The sequence below is a fragment of the Heterodontus francisci genome, chromosome 17 (genome assembly GCF_036365525.1).
Source record: "Heterodontus francisci isolate sHetFra1 chromosome 17, sHetFra1.hap1, whole genome shotgun sequence".
NCBI classification, from domain to species: domain Eukaryota; kingdom Metazoa; phylum Chordata; class Chondrichthyes; order Heterodontiformes; family Heterodontidae; genus Heterodontus; species Heterodontus francisci.
Window position 1 is genome coordinate 21,996,758 of NC_090387.1, and position 17,160 is coordinate 22,013,917.

The window sequence follows — 17,160 nt, forward strand, 5'->3', positions numbered from 1 at the left end:
TACAGAAGGAGGTCATTCAACCCATCGTGTCTGTGCCAGCAAAGGAATGTCCACAGTAAATGATTCTCTCCAAGTCTGAAGCACGGGCTTTGTAGGAAAGATTCATGGGTAGAAATCTATCTTGGGTGGTGGCGGCACCAAACAGATGGTATCGGATAGGCTGCCCGTTATACACAGGGCCTGATACTTAATTCCCTTCACTGCAATAAAACTGGGTTGTGTACAGCAAGCAGCCAATATGATACAGCCAGTTTTGAGCCACCACCCGAGATAAACTTTTATTTATGGGTTACAATTGTATTAAAAATATGAGTTGACTGGTGTGTAAGCAATTCAGTTGGAATGCAGCAATAACAGGAAAGTTAATAGAGGGCTGTGCACATTCTTTCCCAGTCTGGACTGAAAGTCAGACATGATTTGTTGTCTCAAGAGGTGCTAGAATCAGTAACATTTCAGAATTACTGGAAACAAGTGATGGGAGGAGGCAGCCAGATGTCCTGGTTCATTTGAAAGCCAATGATACAAAAAAGGAAAAGTTAAACTTTAGAAAAAGGAGTTTCAGATGTTAGGAAGCAGTTTTAGCAGCAGGAGTCCAAAATCTGTAATATCCAGATGGCTCGCCCAACCTTGTGGTCCAATCGGAAAGGATTACAGAGCTCAACAAGTAACCAAAGGGGTGATGTCAGGAAGAGAGTTTCTGCTTTATGAGATATTGGGTCTCATTCTGGGGACAATGGGAGCTATTCAAGGCTACATCTGAACAGAAAGGGACTAATGAACTGGCAGCATGGAAAAGGAGAGTGAAGAGTCATTTAAGCTCAGAAGGAAGTGGGCAGGTGTGGGGGGGGTGGCTGCAGGGAATTGCAGGGGTTCAAAATGAGATAACTAGACAAATTACTGAAAAAAAGATAGCGGCAGAAGGAAGGAAAAGTGTAGAGGAAGAAAATCAATTGAGTTTTAAGCAGGAAATACACTGTGAGGTTCAATTGGATAGTCCCCGAAAATGGGCACAGGGATGGTGATGCCCAATTATCCCGTGCTTGTTCACTGCAGTGCAGACAGCATGCCAACTATGTGCCACCTGCTGATTTGAATAATCTCTGCATTGAGCCAGCGCTAACCACACTGTTGATTGGCTGGATGCATCAGCAGGGGTAGAATAACATGAGTGGCTAACATCACCTAAGGCTGTACCTGTTAAAGGGGAGGTGCAGTGTGGCTGCAGGCCATAATCGTGCAGGAAGTGAATTTGATCTGGCAAACGTTGAATAATGACACAACATGGGAGAGAGCAGGCTGCAAAGTTTTCGAGCACCGCACTGGAGATCTTGGGGGAGGAGGTAGAAAAGAGGAGAGATGTCCTGTACCCATGGGGACAAGGAGGCCCTAAAGATGGTGGCTTAGTGGTTTTGACCCTGGACTAGTAACCCAGAGACCTAGGGTATTGTTCTGAGGACATGGATCCGAATCCCACCAGAGCAAAAGGTGGAATTTGAATTCAATTAATAAATCTGGAATTAAACACTAGTCTAATGATGGCCATGAAACCATTGACGATTGTTGTAAAAACCCACCTGGTTCACTAGTGTTCTTTAGTGAAGGAAATCTGCTGTCCTTACCTGGTCTGGCCGAGCCTACATGTGACTCTAGACCCACAGAAATGTGGTTGACTCTGAAATGGCCTAGAAAGCCACTCAGTTGTATCAAACCACTACAACGTCGATAAGGAATGAAACAGGACGGACCACCCGGCATCAACCCAGGCACCAGAAACAACAACGGCAAACCCAGCCCTGTCGACCCAGCAAAGTCCTCCTTACTAACATCTAACCACGGCACAGTGGCACAGTGGTTAGCACCGCAGCCTCACAGCTCCAGCGACCCGGGTTTGGTTCTGGGTACTGCCTGTGTAGAGTTTGCAAGTTCTCCCTGTGGCCGCATGGGTTTTCTCCGGATGTTCCGGTTTCCTCCCACATGCCAAAGACTTGCAGGTTGATGGGTAAATTGGCCATTGTAAAAAAAATTGACCCTAAAGTAGGTAAATGGTAGGAGAATTGAGGGAAGGTGGGGATGTGAGAGGGAAAATGGGATTAATGTAGGATTAGTATAAATGGGTGGTTGATGGTCGGCGCGGACTCAGTGGGCTGAAGGACCTGTTTCGGTGCTATATCTCTCTATGACTCTATGTCCTGTACACAAAAAGCAGGACAAGTCCAACCCAGCCAGTTACCACCCCATCAGTCTACTCCTGATCATCAGTAAAGGGCGGCACAGTGGCGCAGTGGTTAGCACTGCAGCCTCACAGCTCCAGCGACCCGGGTTCAATTCTGGGTACTGCCTGTGTGGAGTTTGCAAGTTCTCCCTGTGTCTGCGTGGGTTTTCTCCGGGTGCTCCGGTTTCCTCCCACAAGCCAAAAGACTTGCAGGTTGGTAGGTAAATTGGCCATTATAAATTGCCACTAGTATAGGTAGGTGGTAGGGAAGTATAGGGACAGGTGGGGATGTTTGGTAGGAATGTAGGATTAGTACAAATGGGTGGTTGATGGTCGGCACAGACTCGGTGGGCCGAAGGGCCTGTTTCAGTGCTGTATCTCTAAACTAAACTAAACTAAAGTGATGGAAGGTGTCATTGAAAGTGCATCAAGCGGCACGTACTTAGAAATAACCTGCTCAGTAATGCTCAATTTGGATTCCACCAGGGCCACTCAGCTCCTGACCTCATTACAGCCTTGGTTCAAACATCGACAAAAGAGCTGAACTCAAGAGGTGAGGAGAGAGTGACTGCCCTTGATATCAAGGCAGCATGTGACCGAGTATGGCTTCAAGCAGCCCTAGCAAACCTGGAGTCAATGTGAATCAGGGAGAAAACCCTCTGCTGGTTGGAGTCATACCTAGCGCAAAGGAAGATGGGTGTTTAGATTAGATTAGATTAGAGATACAGCACTGAAACAGGCCCTTCGGCCCACCGAGTCTGTGCCGAACATCAACCACCCATTTATACTAATCCTACACTAATCCCATATTTCTACCAAACATCCCCACCTGTCCCTATATTTCCCTACCACCTACCTATACTAGTGACAATTTATAATGGCCAATTTACCTATCAACCTGCAAGTCTTTTGGCTTGTGGGAGGAAACCGGAGCACCCGGAGAAAACCTACGCAGACACAGGGAGAACTTGCAAACTCCACACAGGCAGTTGTTGGAGGTCAATCATCTCAGCCCAGGGACATCACTGCAGGAGTTCTTCAGGGTAGTGTCCTAGGCCCAACCATCTTCAGCTGCTTCATCAGTGGCCTTCCTTCCAAAATAAGGTCAGAAATGGGGATGTTCGCTGATGATTGCACAATGTTCAGCACCATTCGCCACTCCTCAGCTACTGAAGCAGTCTGTGTAGAAATGCAGCAAGACCTGGACAACATCCAGGCTTGAGCTGATAAGTGACAAGTAACATTCCCGCCACACTAGGGCCAGGCAATGACTATTTCAAACAAGAGAGAATCTAACCATCTCCCCTTGACATTCAATGGCATTACCATCACTGAATTCCCCACTATGAACATCCTGGGGGTTACCATTGATCAGAAACTGAACTAGAGTAACCATACAAATACCGTGGCTACAAAGGCAAGTCCAAGGCTCAGAATCCTGCAGTACGTAACTCACCTCCTGACCCACAAAAGATTGTCCACCATCTACAAGGCACAAGTCAGGAGTGTGATGGAATACTCTCCACTTGCCTGGATGGGTGCAGCTCCAACAACACTCAAGAAGCTCGACACCATCCAGGACAAAGCATCCGCTTGATAGGTACCCCATCCATAAGCTTTCACTCCTGACTTCCTCCGCTACCGACGCACAATGGCAGCAGTTGTACCATCTACAAGATGCACAGCAACAATGCACCAAGGCTCCTCAGACAGCACCTTCCAAACCCATGACCTCTGCCACCTCGAAGGACAGGAGCAGCAGATGCATGGGAACACCACTACCTGCAAGTTCCCCTCCAAGTCACACACCATCCTGACTTGGAACTATATCGCCGTTCCTTCACTGTCGCTGGGTCAAAATCCTGGAATTCCCTTGCGAACAACACTGTACCTACCTCACATGGACTGCAGCAGTTCGAGAAGGCAGCTCACCACCACCTTCTCAAGGGCAATTAGGGATGGGCAATAAATGCTGGCCTAGCCAGGGATGCCCACATCCCTTGAATGAATAAAAAAAATGTGCAAGCATATTGGTATATTGGGAAGCCTGCCAGTAATTCAAGGAACCTGGAGTTTAACACCAACATGGAAAGGGCTTTGTACAAAGCTTAGAGGCCATCCTTTCCAGCATGGAAATGGCGACCAACTCCATTTGCACACTTGTGGACAAACTATGATTCAGCATCTGATGGACAATTTTGCAGCTTCCATTGCAGCACAAGCAGAAGCCACCCAACATCTGAATGATGCAGTGGAAGCTCAGACTGCTCCCACTGAGGTTAGCTTGCTGCCTGGCAAGCTCAACCTCTGCCATCAGGGCTGTAAAGAGGCTTGCAGGATGTCACAGAAATCCTGCAATCTGTCCACCAGTAGATTACTCGGATTGCTGAGGTGCTGCCCCCAAGGGAAATGGCAGTGGTTCAATGGAGCACAAACCCACTGTCCTCTCTCAGGATGACAGCATTCGTCCTCCCATCCCTGCCACTCAACTAGTGCCCTTGCTGCTGCCTTTGCTGAAAAATTGCAATCCAGAGCCAGGTCTACGAGGTCCAGAACTCTTCGAGGTCATCCTACGAGGCCATCTATGGTCTCCTTCACTGAAAGCCAGCAGTTATGCTGCACCTACAGGGGTAGCACTGCAAAGCAGCACTAGTACAGACAAAGGCTCGTGGAAGACAGGCACTAAGAAAATGCACAAAGATGATTAGTTGACTTTTGTTTGCAATATGGCATGATTTCATTTATAAATTTGATTTGACATGTTTATTTTGCAGTGGCTTTTGTTTTTCCATTGAGGCCAAGCAGATGGGTGCAGGGCCATTGGTGAATGGGGAATTGGGGTTGCGTTTACTGGTATCGCACTTAGATAAATTCATCACGGACAGCCCAGCCATTAATTGGGCTCTTTAGGTTGCCTCCTCTTCCTTTTCTTCATGCTCCTGGTTTTTAGCTGCTCACCATCTAACTGGTGGCAAGGGCCGTCCCCTCATAACAGTAAGGTTGTGCAGCATAAAGCAGACCACAACAAATTAAATTACACATATTTTACTTTTTCTTTCTGCCTCTTTTTCTCTCTCTCTCTTAATCCAATCTTTTTTTCCTTCTCTTTATTTTTCTTTCTGTACCTGATTTGACATTGAATTCATCGAATCTAACTTACACTTTCTTCTCAGTCCTTTCACTGTCCTTTAATTTGATCTCTCACATTGCAGTTATCAGCTTATATGTTCAGCACTTGCCATGCAAAAAAATTAAAACCTGAACATGCAAGGCTAAGTCTAACCATTGGCACACACAATTAAAAACCCTAGATGTGTAAGAATATACATGAGTTAGTGCATTTGTTTGTGCAAAACTGCCTGTGGATGAGTCTGTATTAATATATAGTTATGCCTGAGCATGTTTGTAGAAAGCAGGCTGGTGTAACAGAACACAAAGCAGGCCAGCAGATAATGATAGCCAAAAGCACATTTCAGGAGCAAAGTCATAGAATCTCACCTCTCCTAGGCCATAGTTTGCGTTGATAATCATTCTGCTTGAATGCCTTGTGACAGGATCACATGTAAACAATACACCTGTAACATTGTTAATGGATACAATATTAGATCCAAATATTGTTCATGTTCTGTTCTGCTATTTTAGATTCTTCTCTCTCCAATATTAAAGCTCCACGTCTCTGCATTTCACAAAGTATAAACCACAAGACCAACTAAGTGCAAATTTAGTCTCCCTGTAGGTAAAGCAAAACTTGCTAATTTCTACATTTAATGCATGCAGTACTCAATAGGGAAAGTTTTTCACTGGTTGCTTTGTTTGTCTCAGTGAAAGCAGCCAACAGATTCCCTGCTTGCGTGTCACCACTCCTCAAGTGTGGGCAAGGTGAGGCGACAGGCCTACTGCAGCTGGTAAGGGGATTGAACCTGTTGGCATTTTTCTGTATTTCAGGCTAGCAGTCTAGCCAACTGAGCTAACTGACCCCCCCAAGACATCCTAATAGTTACTTTGAAAATGTAGTCCCTCTTTGCCAAAGCCAATTTGGGCTCAAAGTTTTCCAAACAGCTTGTAAGCTAAATGGGCAGTAAATATTTTTTGGTAGCATGGTTAAAGGAAGAATGTTGAGAAAGTCTTCAAATAGTGTCATAGGAGTACTTCCATCCTCCTCAACAGGTAGATGAAGTTTCTAATTAATGTGTTATCGAAAACAACAGCATCTCTGACACTGCAGGACTCCCTCAGTTCGACACTCAAGTGTCAGTTGTTATGAATGATGGACCTTGTAATATGGTTATGTTTTAAAAACTGTGATCTTTAATGCAGTGTATAATGGACATTTGGAGGGGACATGTATCCTCACACCAATTCTGCCCAGACAAGCCAGGGGTCTTGGTTACCTTGAGAACAAGGAACCCAGTTTAAAGACCCCTTTTGAAAGCACGGTGTAAGGCTGTAACACCAAAAGGATAACGGATTTCGCTTTCCCTGACTCAGATTGTAAACAGAGAGCTGGGGGCTCTAAACTGCAAATTCTAATTGCAATTTTTAACACTTGGAAAAAAGGAAGGCCCAGGTGGTTTTGCTATTGTCAGACTTATGGACTCTTGAAAATTTTCAAAGGCAAATGACCATTGACTTTTGATCTGAATAAATTCAACAGGCTTTCCTAGGTCTGGAGGCTGAAAGAAAGAAAGGAAAACCAGCAAGCAAAGCTTTACAGCCTGAAGAAGAAGAAAGAGGGGCCAGTGACTGTTTCTGTGATCTCAGCTTGTCATGGGTTTTGTTGTGTTATCTTAAGCAACACAATGAGTTCTGTGGATTCCAGTTTGTTGAAGATCTCCAGAAGGTTTATTAACAGCTAAATTATTATATACAGTACAGAGCAAACTATTTACAGAACCTTTGTCCAGGGTGTTACAGTTGCAAAGTGACTATGGCTGCTAGTCACATGACTACATCCTGGTACTTAGCTCATTAGCATACTAACTTCTTAAGGGACATCACTCTGAAGGAAATCATACAACATCCATTTCTTTCCAAAGGTAAGCTACAAGTAAAAACACATAAAATTGGATAACATCAAAATTAGTTATACGAGATAAACATTATAAAATTTACTAGTATAAGGTTACGGATTGTGACATGTACGAGTGCAGAAGCTTAAGGGTCCATATATCTTTTCAGTGGCTTGACAACTCTTCCAAATCATGTTATTGGTATAACCTTCTGGGGATGTAGATTTCACACTTGGTTTTTCTTGGTTTGCAGACATGCTGTCAATGTATCCATTGGTGTCCTATTGTTCTGTCACACCCTCATCGGCGGACTGTGTTCTTTTCAGTCCGCTGTGCGCAATTGGAGTACTGCACACTTCTCTTTATAGGCTTCAGTTACTCCTCAACACTGCTGCACTAGATATTGTAACCTCCTAAGACCTAGGCTCACTGCATACTTTGGATACCGCTGTGGGTAACCATGTTCTCACTGTGGGGTGTATGGCTCTGACCTTTTGTCCTACGTGTAGTTGGGGTAGTTCCGCCCCTGCATGTCAGTCATGCACCATCTTCAGTCTCCCTTGTTTTTCGAGCAGTGTCTCCTGCATCTCGGAGAATTTGGACAGATGATGGCTTGGCAAGATCGTTTGCACTTGTCTGCCAAACATGATCTCTGCTGGTGAAAGTAAGCCCATATCCATAGGTGTAGCATGGTAACACGAACATCTGGTTTCGTTGTCCTACACTTCAGCATAAGTGATTTAACTGTGTGAACCACTCACTCAGCAAGACCATTAGATCTCGGGTAATGTGGTGAAGACGTCACATGGTTTACGCCCCATTTGGCGCACAATTCCCTGAAAGGGCTGCCCGTATACTGTGGCCCATTGTCAGAAATATTTTCTTCAGGTGCACCGAATAGACTGAATATGGCACTCAATGTGCTGGATTTTATGAGCCCGTTGCCGATCTCAGCGGCGAGCTCAGAAAATGGCGGCCCGCCACATGGGCCACAGGCCAAAGAGCTGCCACGATCTCAAGGGCAGCAGCTCATTTAAATAGCCGAAGCAGCCAGCCCCCCCACCAATCTCATGGAGGGGGCGGGCTGTCCGTCCCTGACAATGGCATCAGCTACCTGTGCGCACAGTCAGCCCTGCCGAGTTATTTATATTTTGAAAGAAATATCCCCCCAAAATTAAATAAAGTTCCAATTCCCCTTTCTCACCCCCCAATAACAATTACATTAACTATTTGCCCTTACCCCTCCGCAAAACACTTACCTTTAACATCTGACCATCCCCCGCAACCAGCACAATGTTTAAAGGACAACACTTCCCACCATCCCCGACACCCATGACTTTTATTTGAATCCATACCCCCCGACGTCCACACTGACAAACCTACTTCCTGCCCCCTCCACACTAGTGTCACGCTGCCTTTCCCCAGATGGGGATCTGAAGGCACGGGAGTGCGGGCCACCGCGTCGAAGATCACAGCGGGTCCTCAAGATCTTGCTTAAGTGTATTTAAATTTATTAATTTTATTAATTTGCATATGTTAATTGGGGTTCCATCACCCATCGCCGGATATGCCACCACGGAGCCTCGCCGCCACCTGGAGGGTCAGGCCGGGCCATGCCGGCAATGAGGTCCATGGCGGGCTTCATCCGGAGCCATCTTTAGGCCCCCCTGCCACAGATCATGACGTCAAAGGCTTCTTAAAATCCAGCCCAATGTGTCTGCGCCAACCACGCTTGAAGTGTCTTTTACCTGTCTGACAATTGGAAATTTGGAAAAATAATCGGTGACGAAGATAAAGTTGTCGCCATTCACGGAAAATAGATCAGTGACGATTTTAGACCAAGAGACTGACAGAGTCTCATGAGGGTGTACAGCAGGGTTGTCCAACATACGCCCACAGGCCAGGATGCTGCCTGCCAAAGATTTCCATCTGGCCAGTGGGAGTAAACTGTACCCTGGGCCGTTTCTCATCTTCACCAGGAGCCCGTGACGCGAGAAGGAAATTTCCCTTTGCCTTCTCCTTGCAGACATATTTTTAAAACTATCACGCTGTCAGTTTCACAGCTGAGAGTTGCTGGAGCAGGAACACGCTTCGCGACTTTGGACTGATTCAGGATTTTCCGGCGAGCTTTTAAAAAAGTCGGAAAACCCCGAATCTGTCCGAAGATGGGAAGGGCATTACTGCTTCAGCGGCTGCCAGCTGTAAAACTGACAACGTGATGTTTTTAAACAAACTGACTAACCACAAAGCTGTGGTGCTGAGCGCTCCCGCTGCCTGCAACTGTCAGAGAGAGAGAGGGGGAGAGGAGAGGGAAACAAAGAGAGAGAGGGACGGGAACAAAGAGAGGGGGTGAACCAAAGAGAGAGGGGTGAAACAAAGACAGAGAGTGTGAGCAAAGAAAGGGAGAGGGGGAACAGAGAGGGGATGGACAGAGAGAGAGAGAAAAACAGATGAGGGGGACACAGAGAGGAGGGAACAACACAGAGATGGGGGAAACAGGGAGAGAGAGAGAGAGGGAGGAGGAGAGAGAGAGAGAGAGAGTGTGAGAGCGAGAGAGAGATCCTGACAGATGGATATCTATCCGGAATACGCCACATCGCTACAAGAAGTACGTGGGCAGACATTAACTACTTGTGCAAGCAAAATCTGCCAGGTATCACACTAAATCAGTGTCCAACATCGTGATGAGAAAGTAAATCAATCTTCTCATTTAAAACTTCTTCACATAAATGCACATTTATTGTTTTGGTTAATAATAAGATAACTTTTTAATACCTTTATCTTTCCGAAATTGTCTCATCAGCTTCCCATGTAAGACAAAAATTGTAATGTGGCCCCCACCACCCCCCCCCACCCCCCCCCCACCCCGCCACGCGAAAAGGTTGGACAACCCTAGTGTCGAGGTTCTTTACGTTGTTGTGGCTGGTGGCTCTGGCATGCTTCACACATCCTCATTAACTTTTCAATGTCACCGTTGATCCCTGGCCAATAAGCAGTATCTCGTTCACTCTATACCCGTATGACCGAGGTGAAGTTGTGACAAGATATCCTGTCAGAGAGCTTTGGGCACAATCACTTGTTTTCCTTTGAAGGTGACACCTCTCGAGATATCGAGTTTATCTCTATAAAGCCAAAAGCATCTGAGGGTTTCTGGCACCTCTTTTACCATATCAGGCCAACCTTCTATGATGACTCTCCACAGTGCCTTCAGTTTGTTTCTGATTGCAGTTGGTCACACTTGTGCTGACCAAAATGCAAGAAATTGATTTTGAGCACATCTTCCACCTCGAAGTCCATGCTGTCTACTTGTAGATCCAGTGGAACTTCTTCATTCTTGCTTGGGTTTGACAATCTGCTCAGAATATCCGAGGTGACCATTTTGGCACCTGGTTTGTAGCAGACGTCGAAGTCGTACCCCTGTACTTTCACTAAGAGTCGCTGTGCCAAGGTGGTGTGCTTGTCAATGGTTTGTGCCAGATCATCTCCAGTGGTTTGTGGTCGGTTTCCACAGTGAACTGCTTACCAAACAGGCAGGTGTGGAACCTCGTGATCCCAAACACCAGAGCAAGTGTTTCACGCTCTATGTTTGAGTAATTGGATGGTCCTGAGATAAACATTTGAATCCGAATGCAATTGGTTTGCCATCCTGAAGAATGCACGCTCCTAGACCTTTCTGTTAAGCATCGACTGCAAGGACCGTCTTCTTCCTTGGATCATAGTACTGCAGGGTACAGGTTTCTGCTCACAATGCTTGTTTGAGACTCTCAAACATACGCTGATGGTCCTCCTGCCATTCAAATGGTGCGTCTTTCTTTAAGAGCTCTCAGTGATGTTTTTGTCAGAAAAATTTGGAATCTATGGTGCCAAGAAGTTGAAAAATCCAAGACATCTTTGTAAATCTTCCTTGTCTTATGGGGTAGGCATGTGCCTTACATCTTCGACTTTGTCTGTGTAAGGGGAGATTGGCGTAAAACGTAGGCCCCTGAAACTTGAGAAAAGCTTGTCTGTGAGACACAGAGTATCACATGAATAATATAATCAAGAGGTAGATAAGGTCAGGGGGAAGGGACAGGGAATCACATGATAATATGATTAAGAAAAAATTGGATCAGGGAAGACAGTAAGGTGGGAAGATGATGTAATTAAAGAAGCAGCTTGTCAAGTAATTCTCTTGTAACTGTATAAAATGATTGCTCAAACATTGTACTAGTAGAACTGCTACGATTATTCGTGAGAGTAGGACTTCTCCTTGCCTGCTCGTAATAAAGATCGCTCGTTTGTACAAGACATCTGACTCTTGAGGTGTTTTTGGGTACCAGGGCAAGCCGTCACCCTTTACACATGGCGTAGTCGGCAAGAGACACCACATCGGGACCGCAACAGTGAGGAGACCAATCAAGGAGCAAGAACCTTTTATTTTACCACCCATAGTTAGGAAAGGTCTACCTCATAGTCGCAGGACTGGTACTTTAAGTGGGTATCAAAGAACCTATGCCTGGAGACTCAACTATGCTGAGAGAGACCACAAAGCAGACATTCACAAGAGGTCAAACTGTGCAGGGGATTTAAAGGGTATCCCATAGGTCAATACCGCTGGGCAGACCATACTCTGACAGAATGACCAATAGTGCAGAAGGTCTAGATTGGGGTTGATCAGTAAACTGTGAAAAAAGGTGGGTGGAAATCTAATGACCCCCGCAGAACCACAAAGAACATGGTGAAAGGGCCAAAAGAAGGATCAGAAGGATAAGGGAATTATGACCATAATCAATTCTTATATGGGACTCTGCCGGTGAGTCCAAAAGCAGAAACAAATTAACAGCAAGTCCAGAAACAAGTCCAGAGATAGAAACAAGTTTCAGAAAATGATTGGGAGAAATTACATTGGAAGTACCACAGTAGTCTAGAATGCTATTGAAAGGACAAAAGAAGGAAAACTTGTGTGTATGTGTAAGTCTATGTTAGTGTTTGGTCTCTTTGTGTGTTTGGAAGTTGTTGAATGGTAACTGTGAATGTGTGTGAAGTGTTTCTGAGTGAAGTTGCATGAAATTGATGTGAGTTAAACGAAGAAGCTGGAAGAAGCTACGATAAAGATGAGTGTTTAAGTTATTAGAAAGCATTGCTTTCTAACTGGCTTTGTTTGGTGGTTGTGAAATTTATAGGGTGGGTTGTACGGATTTCGGATGACCCTGTCGGTGAGACAGAACAGTAGATGAAGGGGCCCACATGTAAAAACAGACAAATGGAAGCAGTCTGGCTGCTGGCTTAACAGGCTAAGTGACAGCAGCAGGAGGAAAAGTGCAGACAGTCGGAGTTAGAATTGAGTAAATTAAGGAAAGATAAGGAAATTAAGTGTGCCGTCATTGCGAGGACAAAGAGTCAATTACAGAACGAGGGGAGTAACGACCCAGACGTATAGGGCTGAATTTTACCGGCCCCTCGACGTTGCGGATTGCAGTGCGGGGCCAGTAAAATTCTGCGGGGAAACACCTGCCTCGACCGTGACATCAAGAAGGGCCTGCTGCATATTACTGGTGGTGGGGGGACCGCGGTGCAGCCCTCCCGCCTCTAGGCAGCAGGCCCTTCACCTCCATATTAAAATGAACCCTAATGAAATTTAAATTAACTTACCTGCAGGCGGCAGCCATTCCACACCCATTTTATGACCTGTTTCGGCCTTCGTGCGCCTTCGGTACTCCGCACAGAGTTCCGAGGCGAGAACCTGCTGGGGAGGGGGAGGAATAAAATTTTCAGGGTGAGAGGGATGGAGCGGGGAAAACAATTTTGATTGGATGTGGGGATGGTGGGAAGGGGTTGAAGGGCAAAAGATTGAAGGTTGAGTATTTGGGTATTTGAAAAAGCCAATTTGGGCAATGAAATGACTATTGGGGGGTTAGGAGGGCCCTCCATCACAAAATGATTTATTTAATAAAATTTAACAATGGTACAACTTTAAATATTAAAATTTTGCTGAAGGGCTTAAAGCCCTTTAAAAATGGCACCTCTATGTCATCGGGGACAGCTGCTCTGCCCCTCTATTTAAATGAGCCCCCCGTGCATAATATTGTGGGGGGTCAGGGACGGCGCATCCATGCGGGATACACGCCGCCAATAGAGTGCGTCGCCGCAAATTGTGGTGCACTCCTAAAATTCAGCCCATAGAAGAGACATTTCGGTGGGCTGGGAAAGTGGAGTTTCTGAGGGCATATTGTGCAGATATATCAAGGGAAAGGGAAAGGGGGAGGTGGACGAGAGATTGTTGAAGCAGAGGCGTAGCAAAGCTGAGCAGGAGCAAAATGATGTTAAGGCTGCCTACCGGGTGTTTTGTAGTCAGAGTGCGAGACCAGGATACACCATGCATTATGTCACAGAATAATCAGTCTTTTAAAAGGTAAGTTACAACAAAAGAGAGAGACAGCATTTGTGCTTTGCGACCAACTGAGGGAGAGGGCTCTGAACCCAGGATAGATGACAGGGAGACAGATGATGATAGGAAAGGCGAAGGTTTAAGGTGGATAGGGCCGGATGAGGATGGCCAAATGACAGGGTATCCAACAAGTAGCCAGGGTAGAATGAAACCGATACACCAGAAGAGATATAGACCCCACCACAGGTCAATAGGATTTGGGAGTGTTAGAAAAGGAATTTGTAGTCCTACTCATTTCCAAGAAACTGGAGAAGCTAGCCTCAGGGATAGGAAAACTGATACAAGGGCAAGAGCTATGTGGTCATTTTCTAGATTGATCAAAAGGCAGGACTCCACGGGTTAGATGAGACTGAAGAGAATAAGTTGTTGCTGTTCACACTAAACTCAGGAATTTACTCAGCCCTACCATAGGAAGGGAGAATGGCTCGAGGCACCTGGAACGAAATGAAGACTTGGGTAGCTAGGGCTATGGCCCTCAAAAAGGGGGACACATATCAGCTCGCTCAGAATACTCGTCAAAGACTGACTGTGAAAGGCTGCTGCATAACCTCTTGGAGTTTGTCTACTTTGTGAGAGTTTATCTTTTTCCTTTAGTTTCTAATTATAGTTGTTACAAGACATTTGAAGAAAGGAGAATTGGGATCGTTAACGTAATTGGTTTATTTCTGTTTCCCTTCCTTTAAATGCACGTGCTACTCTTTTCTGTCTGTGGGTGTGTGTGGATTTATTTATTTTATTTGGGTGAATGATGTTTGTGTGCTTGAATTTGTGATTTTCAGTGTGATTTTCAAATTAAGACATACTGGCACAAACTGGGGATAAAGCTCCAGTTTGTTTTGCAAATATAAAGATAAGCCAGGAGCCTTGTAAAAGTCTGGCAGAAACCCAGTTTTAGCCTTTCAAACTTTTGCAGCAAATTAAAGAAGACGCAATTAAAATGTGGTTAAGTAGGGAGCATCAGACCTTGGAAGTTATTCTAAAGGACAGGGAAAAGTTGCCAGAGTAGGGGATCAAGAGATTGTTAGGGTCCTACTTGCAAAACCAGGCTTAGCATCTCGCTGGCAAAGACCTTACAAGGTACCGATGACCAGCAACACTTGTACATGTGGTTGTGGAAGGGAAAGGCCGGTAGAAATGCTGGACACAGATCAAGGAGTATGGAAATGCAAAGAATAGTAAGGACTAACCGGTGATGACCAGCGTCCACTATGTTCCCTCTTTACAGGACCATGAAAACCGCAGTACTGCTGATATGTCTGGCAACCATGATCGCAGAAGGAACCACCCGTCTGGCCAACAGTGATGGAGCAAGGCGTACTTAGCATTAGTGGGCCATCAAGCTAGTAGCCAAGGGCCAAAAGGGGGGACTGAAGTGGTGTACCCTGGGAGTACTGCAGGCTTGACTAAAATTGCTGTAATTTATGTAGCATAATACAAAGTATCAATCCCAGACTAAGCCTGATCACTAGGATACAGGTGAGGTCATAAGAGAATGCTAGGGAAGGATCGAAAGCTCATCTAAACCAGTAGGATCCCCGGATTATTCGACGGGCAGAGGATTCTAGGGTTTTGGTTACCTTGGGCCAGGCGCTGGCCAAGGACCAAAAGTGGGGGGCGGTGCTGTAAGGGGAGACTGGTGTATGGACATCTGGGAGGTTTCATCACAAGACCTCCTACCGCCAAGTGCCCTTCCCCCACATTCCTCTCACTGATTGCATGATCTGTCAATCGTGGTAGCTGCAGTATTCACTATCCTCTGCACTCCAGAAACCACTCAATCCATTGTCTGGCTTTAGACAGAGTGCATGCATTCTGCGTGTCTTGCAACCCTGCTGTTTGTTGAGTCTGGCAATGAGAAGAAAAGGCCCCTTTAAATCTTTTCTTGGATTGCTCATCGAAGTGTCCAGGAAATTAATCTTTAAATCCTGAAGACTTCCCAGATAATACGGGAGGCTTCGCAAGTCTGGTGCTGTATTGTCACAGGTGCCATCCTTTGGATTTGATGTTGAAGTCCTGTCTACTCTCGTGTGTGCATTAAAAAGCATTTGGTATTATTTGAAAAAGAATAATAAAGCTTAGCAAGTGCCCTGCCCAACTATTATCCCTGAAGCAACATCAAGTTTTGAAAAAAAGCATTATCTGATCATTTATCTTATTGCTGTTTGTGCAATCTTGTTTCCCAACATTATAACAGTGGGTGCATTTCAAAAGTGCTTCTGCGGCTGTAGTTTGGGATGCACTGTGGTCATAAAAGGTGTTATATAAATGCAGGGTTTTTTCTTCCTAGCTGTATAGCATCTAAAGAATGCAAGCTACAATATAAGACAGTTTTAGTCCTTGTGTGAATGAAGTGTGAAGTTTAATTTCCTGAATAGAAATGGCAAACTTTACCTGCTGCCTGGGCTGATACCATCTGCTGGACGACCACACCCATGCTTGATGGCACTGGTTGCCCCCTTTGGTTGCGATATTGCACTGCTTGGAATGAGTAGAGAGAGGCCCAACATTTCTGCACAGCATTACACACCTGGGAAATAAAAACTAATTGCATAAAACATAAAAAATTGGTACATGCTATCTTGTCATTGTTTTGCATTACAAGGTACAAAGCTAGGCAGCGGTTTACATCTTTTTAAATTGAGAAATCTAAGTGAAGAGCCAAAGTCTCATGCTGTGCGTAACAATTAAAACAGGAAAGAACAGGTGAAAAGTGTTTTAAAATCCTACGGATAGAAAGAACTTTGTTTATATTGCACTTTACACTTCCTGACAGACAATCGTTTACTTTGAAACAGAATCAAAATACTGCAGATGCTGGAAATCTGAAATCAATTCTGGTAATACTCAGCAGGTCAGGCAGCATCAGAGGCGAGAGAAACAGAGTTAATATTTCAGGTCGATGACCATTATTTTGAAGTGCAGCCACTGTTACACTGGCAAACACTGTGCCCAATTTAGCAAGGTTCCACAAATTGAATCTAGTAACGTCTCATGAACAGCAAATGAGATGTTTAAACTAGTTTTGGTGATAATAGTTGAGGAAGGAAGGTTGGGCAGGACACTGGAAATTCCTCTACTTTTCTGAAAATATTGCCCATGATCTCGAACATTCACCTGAACAGATGAACAGAAACCCAGTTTAATGTCCCAGCTGAATGACTGCATCTCTGGCAATTCAGCACACCAATACTGCACCGGAGTGCTAGCCTAGACTGGGTCCTCAAGTCTGTAATGGGACATGAACACACATCCTTCAGAGCTAGCCCATGAGGGACCAATGTTCATACTGTGTTTGCAGAAATGCTTACCATGGTCTTCAATCTAGTTGAAATTGCTGTAAAACTGTTTCATTTGTACTAGAGATTGTGGTTAACACATTCTGCTGCTTGGGCATGCATTCAGTGTGCACCTTTGAATAAGGCGAACCAATTTCACTGAGAAATGTGACCTAAGTTACAGAACTGAGTCTTAGATGGCATATGTTCATTACATTAGGAAGATCGGGGATCAAA

At 45.2% G+C, this 17,160-nt stretch overlaps 1 protein-coding gene across 3 annotated transcripts in view; it reads right to left on the reverse strand.

The window, feature by feature from the left end:
• The window catches only part of LOC137378753 (rifampicin phosphotransferase-like), a 200,945-nt gene that overhangs the window by 92,168 nt on the left and 91,617 nt on the right, over positions 1-17,160 (reverse strand). For all 3 annotated transcript variants that reach the window (XM_068049132.1, XM_068049133.1, XM_068049131.1), the window contains exons 15-16: positions 16,040-16,175; positions 5,711-5,787 (exon numbers count right to left, since the gene is read on the reverse strand). In XM_068049132.1, the coding sequence (XP_067905233.1) occupies positions 5,711-5,787; positions 16,040-16,175 (213 nt within the window). The remainder of the gene's footprint in view (positions 1-5,710; positions 5,788-16,039; positions 16,176-17,160) is intronic.